This window comes from Vulpes lagopus, chromosome 21 (genome assembly GCF_018345385.1).
Source record: "Vulpes lagopus strain Blue_001 chromosome 21, ASM1834538v1, whole genome shotgun sequence".
Classification (NCBI taxonomy): domain Eukaryota; kingdom Metazoa; phylum Chordata; class Mammalia; order Carnivora; family Canidae; genus Vulpes; species Vulpes lagopus.
Genome location: NC_054844.1, coordinates 23,105,054 through 23,118,358, shown reverse-complemented (window position 1 = coordinate 23,118,358; position 13,305 = coordinate 23,105,054). Strand labels below are relative to the sequence as shown.

General features: G+C 40.5%; 1 protein-coding gene across 3 annotated transcripts in view; it reads left to right on the top strand.

Moving 5' to 3' along the window:
- Window positions 1-13,305, top strand: part of BCAT1 (branched chain amino acid transaminase 1) — a 102,971-nt gene that overhangs the window by 30,545 nt on the left and 59,121 nt on the right. For 2 of the 3 annotated variants that reach the window (XM_041736841.1, XM_041736842.1), the window contains exons 2-3: window positions 901-972; window positions 11,362-11,562. In XM_041736841.1, the coding sequence (XP_041592775.1) occupies window positions 901-972; window positions 11,362-11,562 (273 nt within the window). Of the gene's footprint in view, window positions 1-809; window positions 828-900; window positions 973-11,361; window positions 11,563-13,305 lie in introns of those variants that run through there. The other variant, XM_041736843.1, reaches the window with a different exon arrangement.

The following is a 13,305-nucleotide window of genomic DNA, read 5'->3' as shown; positions in this document are numbered from 1 at the left end:
CCCTGACCCACATCTGCGCCTCCAGCCCGCGAACTCCGCTTCGGGGAGGCCCTTGCCGGGCAGGCCGCCGGCGGGAGCGCGAGGGTCGCCATGGAAGCCGCTTTGGGGGAGGAGGGGGACGCGGAGTTTCTGGGCTGCGAGACCTGACAGCCACATCGGGGGCCTTCGCCATCCCCGGATATTTTGACCGCAACCTTGTGCCTCCTTGGATTCCGCGCCCCCCCCCTCCCGCACCTCCTTTTTCCCTCCCACACGTAGCTATTTAGCAGATTAGGTTTCTTTCTTTATTTTTTTAGGTCTGCAGCTTTTTCCAATTCGCCCCACTTCCATTGTGTCCTTAAGTATCTCGTAAATTACTCCCCAGTTCCCTGAGGTTTGCTCCTTAACCTGCGAGGTTTGGTGTGGGTGCGCCTGCATTGCAGGACCCTGCCCTTGGGGGAAAAAAATGGTTCATTCTCGTCCCCATCCCTTCTCCAGTCTTCCTATTGTGCGCCGCTGATTGACAAGACCACGAGGCTGAGCGCGCCCAGGAGATTTTTCTATAAATGACTTAAAACCCCCCAGTCTAGACTATTTGCTCGGATGGAAGGGGGACAATCACCGTCTTGTTCCTTGCTGGTGAGCCCTGGCTCTGTAGGGGACCCTGGAATTTAACCAGGCTGCCCTAAGCTGGCCAGCGGTGGAGGATGAAAACAGCTGCGTCCTCCGGAAGGGTGGAAAGTGAAGGACAGCGCTCCCCGGGCGCCCTCCTTTGGGGCCGGTGCTTGGTGGGTTGATCCTCCTTTTCCTGTTTGCTTGGGTACCTGAGCGGAGGACGCAGTGTGATGGTGAGTGATGACTGATTACCCCAGGCCTCAGTTCCCCACCTGGTTTTACTCAATGAGCTTAATTCTTTTTAAGGACTGCAATAACGGATGCTCCCCAGAATGTACTGGAGAAGCCGGATCCAAAGAGATGGTGGGGACTTTCAAGGTAAGTGATTTGCCAGAGGTTAAGTGAAGCAACAGTCAACTGGGTGAATCAACTGCAGTGAATTTTCACTGCATTGGTTATACAGTAATTTAGATATGCTGACATGCATTTTTTTTTCTGACATGCATTTTTAAATTCCACTCTTGTGGGAGTCGTTTGGGGAGCAGTAATATCTTCATATCTAAAATTACCTGGCAGTTAATTGCTTATTTCATGAATTATAACTTTTTCTTGGAAAAACAATTAATTTGTAAATATTCACCTGGAGGTTTATCTGATTGTATAAATAAGTAGAACCATTCGCTAGTGGAAAAAGTTATGCTTGTAATGTTTCTCCTTAAAGCAACACCTAACATTTTACAGTAGTGTTGTGTTTCCTTATTTTCTCTCTGAATAATGTTAGATAATCTCATATGTTTGTATGTTACATAATCTCATAACTTCCCAGGCTACTAATGAAGAGCAAATGAGAATCTTGTAAAAAGCACTTTGAAAATCATACAAGTACAAATATAAGGTGTATTAATATTTTCTCTATGAAGCATCATCTCCACTCCACCCCATGGTACCCCCCCCCAACCGTGGAGGGTTTTGCTTCTCTTTATGTCCCCCTCTCCTCTCTTGCCTATTTCAGTCACTGTCAATTGTCATCCATAGCACAGAGTGTCCTAATGATCTCACATCCTGGCAGGGTTCAGAGAGGGAGTGCAAACTTGACTCATCAATTTCCCACACTCCTACTGTGCTAGGCATTGGAAATCTGAGGATAAATTCAAGATACAGTCTCCGATCTCAGGTTAAAATAAAAAAAAAAAAAAAAGAAATAGATTAGAATATAGTAATTTCCTTCCTAGAATAAGTTTGTGAGTTTTATTTGTCCATAATATTCCTGGTCCTTTAAAGATAATATCCTCTATAGCATTATAGCTGATATAATCTACTCTGCTAGCCTGTGAAGACTAAGTTCTAATACATTCTGTGGACTTAGATATTGAGAGATAGATTCTAGAAAGAATGAGATACAATGGACTATTTGATAATCTCTCAGGGTTATTTTATATAGTAGGTATATTCCTCAAAGGGTATATAGACAAATCCAATTTTTTCCCAAAAGGTCTTTATATTTTTATACATAGAAAATTTATAAAGTTAAAATTAATTTATAATGTAGAGTTGCCTGGGCATCTCGGTTGGTTGAGTGGCTGATGACTCTTGGTTTTAACTCAGGTCATGATCTCAGGATCATGGGATCGAGCCTTGTGTTGGGCTAGAGCTCAGCGAGGAGTCTGCTGGAGTTTCTCCTTCTGCCCCTTGTGTGCTCTCTCCCCTCTCTCAAATAAATAAATGTTTATTTATATCATGAATTAATTATTTTAATCTGTTGAATTTAGATTCCTATGTATTAGATTTTAGTTAAAGGGGAAGTGTACTGACATTGTATGCTTATATTTACATATTGAAACATGAGTTGTCATGGTGGTTGCATTTACCGTGCATATGTAATGAGGCAAATGAAAAATGAAATTGATATTGGGGGGTGGAAATGATGGATTTTATGGGACTATATTTGCTTTTGACAAAGTTATTTCTTTAATTTACTCCTTTTGTATTTTTAAGCTGCTTTTTGGGTTTCTCATGGGTATTTTTCATATTGCATCCCCTTCATTTTAATGCAGTTATCTTAAATGAGGATGCAGTTTCCCCACAAAACCCAGAAATGAGATGACTTACTACTTGGGAATCCTACAGAATCTTTCTGTGGACTCCAGAGCTGCCTTTGTTTCAAAGAGATCAGTTGTCTGTTTCTTCCACTTTCTCCTGCTTTATAGATCTCGACAGAATGTGACACTCCAAATCTCTAATTCTCCTCTTCCTACCTTTCTATTTTATTTAAGATAGATTGATTTATTTGAGAGACAAGCTAGGCAAAGGGCAGAGGGAAAGAATCCACAAATAGGTGTCTTTCCCCCCCCCACTCCCCCCATTGAACACAGAGTCCCTCACAGTGCTCTATCCCAGGACCTTGAGATCACAACCTGAGCTGAAACCAAGAATCCTCAGTTGCTCAACTGAGCCACCCAGGCACCTCTCTATTAAGATTCTAAATGAGTGTCTCTAAAAGATAATGAGCTTAGAACCTAACTTTCCAAATAGAATAAGAAAAATACTTATTATAGAACAAAGTCATGTGTTTTCTGATAGCCTTGTAATGCAGAGATAGCTTTTAAATGTTTAAGTGTTGTGTCCAATGCAGAGAAGTACAGATACTATATTGAAGGGTGAGCAAGAGACAGGGCCTGAATGCTGGCTAATAGAGCCCTCAGGTGCAGCCAGGTTGCGTTAGCGGGCTCTGGGCTTCCCCATTTCAGAGCAGATGGTTACCCAAGCATGGATTTTGAGTTAGGAAGTTGTTTTTTAAAGATTTTATTTATTTATTCATGAGAGACACAGAGAGAGAGAGAGAGGCAGAGACACAGGCAGAGGGAGAAACAGGCTCCATGCAGGGAGCCTGATGTGGGACTCGATCCCGGGTCTCCAGGATCACACCCTGGGCTGAAGGTAGCGCTAAACCGCATAGCCACTCCGGCAGCCCGAAGTTCTTGTTTTTAATATGCATTGTTTTTGTCAATGTTTCTTGTCATTTCACAATCCAGTCATATGGCCTTCCAAATTCTTCCATGAACATATGGCCTGAAACATCCTGACTTTGAAGTCATCAGAGAACATGAAGTATCGGAAAGAGACAGATTAATTATGCAGGAGAAAGTATCATTTTACAAATATTGTTATTTTTATCCATCTTTGGAAAGGAAATGTGGAAAAAGGTTTCTAAACACTGATAAAAATTGTTTGCAAAATTTCTTTTATGCCAAAGATTTTTTTTCCCCTTAGAACTAGATTTCACATCTACTTAAAGTCAGTCACAAACCTGTAGCTAATATTGCTTTTAAAGAATTTTTATTCAGTGTCCTAATTGTTTTAATATTCTTTGTTTCTCTTGGAGCTCAGGTCAAAGCTGTTTTAGTTTCTAGAATTACAGCATTTTTTTTTTTTTTTTTTGAGAGAGGAAATTAGACTTCTTGATGAAATTCTGAAGGCACTCAGTTGTGTATTACTTTGAAAATCTGCATGTAAGGCAGTCCTTAATTACAAATTAAAAAGTTAGAGGGTTGCTATTCATATCATTAATAAATCACATCTTACAAAGGGATGTAGTAGCTTACTAAAATAGAACTAATACCTGGTAATTTAATCATTTGTATTCAATTTCTAGAAACTTAACTAGTAGTACCAAGTTATAATTACAAGGGCACCAAGTCCAGCATAAAAACACCATATTCTGTGCCTTTGCCATTAACTAACTTGATTTCTTTGGGTCAGTGGATCACGGTGGGTGGTCCTAGAGCTATTTTAAGGAGAAAGTTTAGAAAAGTAAAAATTACATACTGGTCCATTATCATTCTTAAAGTTGGTTCTTTAAAGATTTGTAATAACAAAAGGGTCTTTTATGAAACACAGCAAGTACAAATGATTTTTATAAGAAGTATATAGCAGTCTCTTATTTTGACATATCCAAACCTATGAGGTCAATCCATGTTTAACGAAATTTAGAAAAGAATTACTAGCACATACTTGATGTGTATAATAGTTACTGTGCTAAGTGGGAGTCCAACATAACCCAAAGAAATGACTCATTTTTCCAACCGTTCAAATTCATTATAAGATTTTCTAGAGCCAAACCAAACACTTCAGTGGTTAGGATGTCTATGTAGAAGGGTTGTATGAGCAACTGCTAGGCCGTTTGAAAAGCTGAGGATACCGCCAGACTGCTGGGCCAGATGGGGTGCTACAGTTTCTACACTTCCTGCTGGAGGAAGAAAGGAAGTTTGGATAAACTGGCTGCACCACATGTCCAGTGTTATAGGTGGAGAAAATGATGGGGGGAAAAAGAGGTGAGGATGGGTAGGCATCTGTGGCCAAGTTTTAGTCCTTCCTTGTTAAACAGAGGCATGTAGACAAGAATGCTTAAAGGCTGGTCAGTGTTTAGGTACCAGGTCAGCGTGGACCCCAAATACAGCCCCACCCATGTTCCTTGTTATCAGGTTCTGTCCTGCCAGCCTCCCTTGCAGCTGGAGAGATCACTGTGACACATTTCTGACCCAAAAAGGCATACAGAAATTCCTGGGAAAATTTTGCTTTTCTGATTAGACGGAATAGATTTGTCTGCTGTTATCCTTTTCCTCCCATATCTTTGGACCTTGATGAAATCATTAAAGCCAAAAGCTATAGCTATAATGAGCCTTCTTTTGACCCTAAGGAGAAGGCTGAGAAAAATCACAGGGCTTTGAGATTGTAGGGGTATGGCCAGGCCTGGCTCCTCCAGATGTATGTGAGAAAGTCAACTCCTATTTGAGTTTGACTTACTTGCAGCTGAGTACATTAAGTGATAAAAGGCTAATGCAGCTCATTAGTGAGAGAAAGACTTGAAAAGACAAGTTAGTGCCATACTTGGGATACTTGATTTTGCATCTGAAGTATTTGGACTTATGTATAGCCATTTAGCTTCTCATGGACTTTGAAGATCCAGGAGGGACGCCTGGGCGGCTCAGCTTTAGCACCGCCTGCAGCCCTGGACGTGATCCGGGGTCCCAGGATCAACTACCACATCAGGCTCCCTGTATGGAGCCTGCTTCTCCCCTCTGCCTGTGTCTCTGCTTCTCTGTGTCTCTCATGAATAAATAAATAAAATCTTTAAAAAAATCCAGGAGCATGTGATTATGTTCAGAGAGTATAAGTAACAGATATAGGATATTTGCTATTGAACGGGTAGTAGAAATTGAGAAATCAGAATTCTTAAAAGAGATTATTGAAAGTACACGTCTTGATTTGATAGGGAAGCAGGGCTTGGAGAATGCTGTTGAGAATGATAAATTATCTTTTTTTAGAAAATATTTCTTTGAGAGAAAAATACAGCAGGAGAAAGCACGAGCCAGTGGGGGAAGGGAGGTATGCAGGGGAGAGGGAGAAGCAGGTTCCCCACAGGACTTGATCCCAGGACCCTGGGATAACAACCTGAGCTGAATTAACCCACTGAGCCACCCAGGCACCCCAAGAATGATAAATTATCTTGAAAGTAATGAAGATGTAAAGAAAATATAGGAAAAAACACAATGAGTTTGTTAACGGAGGTCATGTCTGGGAAGTGGGTGGCCAGGGTGCTAGTTAGGAATGTTATTTATTTCCTTATTTTTTGAAAGTTGGGAATTTTCTACTTTTCGTTTTTCTTCCCTTTACAGTAGAATTTTAAGATAATAAACACACATTCCTCTTAATAGATGAGTTAAGGATTAAATAGAGAAGTAGAACATAATATATCAGAAATAGGGACCTGGCAGCCTGGGTGGCTCAACGGTTTAGCACCGCCTTCAGCCCAGGGCCTGATCCTGGACACCCGGGATCGAGTCCCACATCGGGCTCCCTACATGGAGCCTGCTTCTCCCTCTGCCTGTGTATCTGTCTCAGTCTCTCTGTCTCTGTGTCTCATGAATAAATAAATCTTAAAAAAAAAAAAAAGACCAAGTTTCGAAGGAAATATATGCTCCATTTTAGATACATGAAGTTTGCAGTAACCAAGGTCTTGTGATTATGAAAAATTGTATGGCTTTTTAGAGAATTCACAAATGAGACTTGAATTTCTTAAGTGGTTCTCAGCCCTTCCAGTACTTTGGAGTCTCCTGGAGAGCCTTCTCTGAAAATTGATGTGAAGTCCCACTCCTGAATTTCTTTCTTTTTTTCCTGAGTTTTTGTGCATTGTGGTTATGGCTTGGGAAGTGGTTATTTCCTAAAAAACCCCAATCTAACAACAAAAGAAACCACCAAAACTTCCCAGGTGAACCAATTCAGCAGCCAATGTTAAGAACCATTGCTCTTCAGGTTGCTGAGATCTTTAAGGGAGATAGCATGGTATGGTTCCGAGCCTGAGTGCATGGTTAGAATCACTTGGGTATGTTTGAACAACCAACCAACCTCTCCCCTGCCCTATCCTTCTAAGATTCTGGTTCAGTTCTGGAATGGAATGTGATTTAGTGTTTTTAAAAAGCCTTACAGTTGAATCCAATGCATAGCCAGGTCTGAAGACCCCTGATGAGAGGAGGAAATGTAAAGGTTCAAGGAAAAAGCTCGGTGTTACCCAGGTTCTTATATTTTACCACCATCAAACTATCATTTTCTCCCTTTCTGCTTTGCTCCTTAATACTTCTTAGAAATTAGGAAATTACAGCATGGTAGCCATGTATCTAGTATTATCCCAGATGGCTACTTCTAATTGCCCAGAGTAAAGAGGTCAGCTGAGTTATTTTAATTGCTAAGAACTTCCATGGTAAGGATTCCTGGAGAAATAAGGAAGATGAGGTATAGTCTTTTTTTTCTTCAAAGATTCACTTATTTATGAAACAGAGTGGGTCCAAGAGTGGGGAGAAGCAGAGGGAGAGGGAGAGAGAGCATCCTCAAGCAAGACTCCCCTTGGAACCCAATGTGGGGCTTGATCCCAGGACCCTGAGATCAGGACCTGAGCCAAAATCCAGAGTCAGACATTCAACCGACTGAATCACCCAGGTGCAGATGGTAAACTCTTAATTGCACTGAGCCAGAACCCCTGGAGAATTAGAATGTTGATATACATTGGAATGTATACCATGAAGTACCTAGTTCTCCTGGCCCATCCCTTTCCCCTATTCCAGCAGCCACAGTGCCTCTGTGACCTTTTTTGCCACTCCATTTCCCCCACATTTCCTGAATTCCTGCCACACTGAACCTTTCCTGTTCCTTGAACATGCCAAGTCTCTTCTCTTCACAGGACCTGTGCTCTTGCTTCTTCTGCTTCAAATACTTTGCCTCTAGATAGCTCCATGGCCTACCTTCTTTCTTCATTCAAGTCTTGGCTCAAAGGACACCTCATCAGGAAGGTCATTCCCAACCCTTCCACTAAAAATAAGCTTTTTCCCCTCACTCCATCCTTTTAAGCAGCTTATATTTTCTTCATAGCACTAAGCATTTCCTGACCTCTATTTATCGACTTATTTCTTTATATTGTTTTCCCTGTCCCGAGAGAACAAGACTTTACTTGTTTTATTCCCTGAGAGTCCTTTGGGCCTATAGCAGTAAGGACATAGTAGCTCAACAGGTATGAGGTTGAATGATAATACTTGCTCACAGTGGCTACTGCCTGTCCATGGCTGAGAAGGATGGGGGCTGAGCCATAGGCATCTTGGTGTCTTTTGTGCTCGCTAAGTGCAGTGCCTGAGCCATTGTGCTGGTGCGATTAGTGTTTATTCAGTGAACAAAAGGGCAAAATACTGAGAATAATAAAGCAGATGAGGGAGAAAGAGGAGCAGGGAAAGGAAAAATAAAGAATCACCCTACAGTAATTTAATATGAGGCCATAGTCTCGTTTTTTGTTGTTGTTAGTTTTTAAAGATTTTATGTATTTTGAGACAGAACATGCACGCCAGCAGGGGCAGAGGTGAAGGGAGAAGCAGACTCTCTACCGAGCGGGGAGCCTGATGCAGGAGTACATCCCAGGACCCTGAGATCATGACCTGAGACAAAGGCGGACACTTAACCAATTGAGCCACCCAGGCACCCCCATAATCTCGTTTTAAAATATTATGTAGATTGTTACTGATATAAAGTATATATTCCATTGCCTATTTGTTTCATGGCAGGTGCAGTTATTGATTGGAGAGTTTCGAATTCCTGAATGGTATAAGGATCACGTGTAGTTGATTTCTTGTTGATTAGCTCATAGGAGAATTGGTTAGCTACTGATAGAAATACCTGGGAAGGTGATCTTTATTTTACTTTTGAAGAACCAAGTATTGGTTCTGTCACTGGGGGGAAAGGCTAAGGTCTGTTGCCCTGAAGTATTGAAGATGTACCCTGAATTCAGGTAGAGAAAAACATCTGCTCACGCTCTCACTTCTCCATTTTTACGTACTTCTTTATTTTTTATTTTTTATATATTTTTTTACGTACTCTTATCTTCGTTTTGGGTCTTACTGTCCTTCCCTGTTATTGAGAAACTTTTATTAGTAGTCTTAATAGGTGAAGATTTGCGTTATTTGTGTTACAGGTTTTTCTGTTTTAGCCCGGGACTAAGAAAAGCTGCTAAAAAAAAAACGACTTAAAGCAAAATCACAAGTGCTTTATTGTGCACCAACACTGTGAAACCATGTAATGAAAAATTTATGTTGCAATTTTACTCACTTTAAATTCGGGCCATCTTCTGTGGATGAATTTGTCAGGGATGGGGACGTACATCTGAGATCAGCCAAATATTTTTGGTATTTTAGATAACTTGTACTGTATTGCATGTGTGAAGCACTGTGCTAGGGTCAGAGACTTAACTGGAATATCTACTCAGAGTTCTTGTCTAAATAGTCTAGAGGGACTGGCAAACTTTTTAATGGGTCAGATAATAGTTTAGGCGTGAGGGCCGTAAGGTTTCTGTTGTTATTGGTGGACTATGCTGTCATTAATGGAAAAAGAACAGTGTGACTGTGTTCCAATTAAACTTTTATTTTGTAAAAACACGCCAGAAGCCTGCAGGTGAAATTTGCCCAACATCGTATCCTCTAACCTGGTCTAGAGGATAAAGGGAGAGAAATGGATGCAAGGAACAAAGTAACTGAGCTGGAGTGTATCCCTTTAAATTCATTTTCTTGCAGTTAGTAAAGGGTTTTAAGTTAATTTACTTACTTGGGTTACGTACTGGTAGAAGAAAGTCCTCCCCCTCCCCCCCCCACTTGGCATTTTATTGGCATATTCCAAAGTAGCATTACTAAACCTGAAAATTACAGTAATATGTTGTCTTTAGTGCCTTAGGCTTCCCTGTAATGTGAGCTTTCTAGGTGTTTTAGAATACATTCAGCATGAATATTATTCTAAAAATAAAACTGATTATCATTCATAATATATCAAATGACTAAGGAATGTGTAAAGTGAATTAATCAGAAGCAATTGTTTTTTTCTTTTTTTGAGAGCATGTGTGCACAATGATGAGGTGGGGCAGAGGGACTCTTAAGCAAGCTCCATGCCCAGTGTGGAGTGAAGCGTGGAGCCCAGCATGGAGCTGACACAAGGCTTGATCTCATGACCTTGAGATCACGACGCAGGCCCAAAGCAAGAGTCAGATGCTTAACCAACTGAGACATCCAGTTGCCCCTGCATCATTTCAAATATAAGGATAAGAACTGATGATCTAAAGGGAACTTCTGTCCTTGATTTGGGGGGTGGGGGATGGGGATGAGTACTTTTGTATATAGAGTGGAGTTTTTCCTTACAAGTCAAGGTTAATAAGTCAAACCTGTCCCTGGTTAATACTGTCTTTTAACCCATCAAAGAGCATCCCTTGTGGTTTTGTCAGCAGTCTACAGCTGTTGTGAAGTTAGTGATGGTACTGCGATTCGGGTGTATATGTGTTTGGCCATTTGTAATGGGCAAGCTGGCTATGTGGAGAGTTGGTATAATGCTGCTGTGTGAAGTTGTTTCCTATTATTCTTATTTATCTTTCTTTCAATAAGAGGTCCTTTGTTCACTGTTTCCTCAACACAGAATAGAGGATTTATGTCTTGGTGTTCATTCTCTACTTCTCTGTTTTCAAAGAGGAAAACATTTGTTTCATTCTGCTCCTTCTGTAATGCACCCAGGGGGTTTTGAAGTCTTATGCCAAGAATTCTTTGAGGGAGTTGGAGTACAACCATCGCCAAGAGATTCAGTTCTTTTTTTTTTTTTTTAAAGATTTTATTTATTTATTCATGAGAGACAGAGAGAGAGAGGCAGAGACATAGGCAGAGAGAGAAGTAGGCTCCATACAGGTAGCCTGATGTGGGACTTGATCCCAGGACTCCAGGACACACCCTGGGCAGAAGGCAGGCGCTAAACCGCTGAGCCATCCAGGGATCCCCAAGAGATTCAGTTCTTAATGACTTTTAGTTTAACATATCATTTAAGTGTTGCTGTCTTTGTTCTAGAAGACATCCTTTACCTCTTGCCTGAGTGCTCAAAATGAGTCCTGTGGTGAGAGTGAAGAAGGCATGCTCTTTTTTCCATCATTTTACTCCATCTGCTATTTTGTCCCTCTTTCTAAATATCACTGAATTTAGTTCTGATATTTATTAGGCAGTGTACAGTCAACAAGCCAAATTTTGAATGCCGATGTGATCGTTTGGCTCACAGATGTTAAATTTCTGAGTTAGTGCCACCATTTAAAAATCAAATGATTTCACTTTTCTGTGGCTGGTGACCTAAATTTTGTATTTTCACCGTCTATCATCCAGCTGGTAGATGTTCAGTAACTTTCCTTTAATGGTGCTGATTTCTCTTCCCCAGGCTAAAGATCTAATAATCACACCAGCCACCATTTTAAAGGAAAAACCAGACCCCAATGCTCTGGTTTTTGGAACTGTTTTCACGGATCACATGCTGACAGTGGAGTGGTCCTCAGAGTTTGGATGGGATAAACCATGTATCAAGCCTCTTCAAAACCTGTCATTGCACCCTGGCTCATCAGCTCTCCACTATGCTGTGGAAGTAAGTACATGAGAATCAATGATGGTGATGTACTAGATCTTCACTGTGAGTATGAAGTAGCTCTTCCCACTAAAATAGCTTTGGAGTAGTATGGGCTTTATCACATTTACTTGAGGAAATCATAAATGTCTTTAAAACTTTCTCCACAGACCGTTGGATTGAAGGTAAGTCTTGCAAACTAATCTTTCAGATAATCTTGAACTTTCCATAATGTCAATAAAATAATCATTTACAGCAAATGTGAGGACAGTACGTAAGAACATTAGCAATCAAAAATTCAGTACTGTTAATATTTTACTAAGTCATTTCTCAGATTTTCTAATGACTGAGAAGGTGCCATTGAGTACAGTATTATAGTTAAATGTTAATGCTTACTTCATATTTTTATGACCAGCATTAACTTGTAGGTATACGTGTTGAGATGTGTAATTAAATGTCATCCTTCAGGCATGAATGGAATAATCATAAGCATAAAATACTAAATATGTAGAGAATGCTTTCTCTAGTCCTTGTCAGGATACACAGTTAGATCCTCTGTATACTCCTCATTCCCTTGACCCACATTCTATTTTACTCATTTTTAATGTGTTGGACATTTTTCCCAGGATATTGGAAATTGGAAATAAGCAGTGGCCTACCTTTTAAGCGAGTAAAAATAAAAATAGTAGATATTCATAACAGTAACAATAAAATTACCTGTGTTTATTAAATTCTGGCAATGTACCCTGCACCTCATATGGGTCATTTCATTTAATTTAAGTGAGAAAACCTCTTTAAGTAGTCAGGTTCTATAGTCAGACTTTCTGGCTCAGATTCAGTCTCTGTTACTCCATAAGGTGCTCTCTGACTTGGGAAGCTTATTTAAAATCACTTTATGCTTCCAATTTCTTTACCTATAAAATTGAGGTAGTGGTAATACTTACCTCATAGTGCTATTATAAGGATAAGGTAATTTGTGTAAGCATATATGGCCATGCCGGGTGCATAATGAGAACCCAGTTGTTAGCTATGACTGTTAACCCTTAAAGCAGCCTTATCATCTGTAAAAGCAGGTTCAGAAGAGTGAAGTTTCTTGGCCAAGATTACGCAGTATTAAGGGAGGTCCTCCCATCCCTGTGACATCACTCTTAAACATATACACTAAAATTATGAGGAGTCCTGTCCAATTAATTTGTTTAAAATTATAAATTTGAAGAATTTGGAAACCTATTCAGTGCCCACGTGTATTCACTGGATGTTGAGTCTTTAGTTTCCATTCCCAGTTCTATCTACTTGGATGAGTTCTTTGATTATTTGCTTCACGCCTCAGTAGTAGCCATCCTTGCCTGTGTCATAGGGTACACTAAAATGAAATAAAGGAAGCACTTAAAAATTTGAGGGGCAGCCTGGGTGGCTCAGCAGTTTAACGCTGCTGCCTTCAGCCCAGGGCCAGATCCTGGAGTCTTGGGATCGCGTCCCACATTGGGCTTCCTGCATGGAGCCTGCTTCTCTCTCTGCCTGTGTCTCTGCCTTTCTCTCTCTCTGTGTGTCTCTCATGAATAAATCTTAAAAAAATTTGAGAAAGGAAATATGGCAAATTTTAGGGCAGTGGTCTCAAGCTTAGCACATGTCCTATCCTCAGAGCTTCTGATTTCCACTGAATTTCCAGGGCATGTTAATGCTGCTGTTCCAGGGACCACACTTTGAGAACTGGTAGCTTATGGCAAGTACATGAGAAAGGATTAATGTGATTTTTGAAGCTAA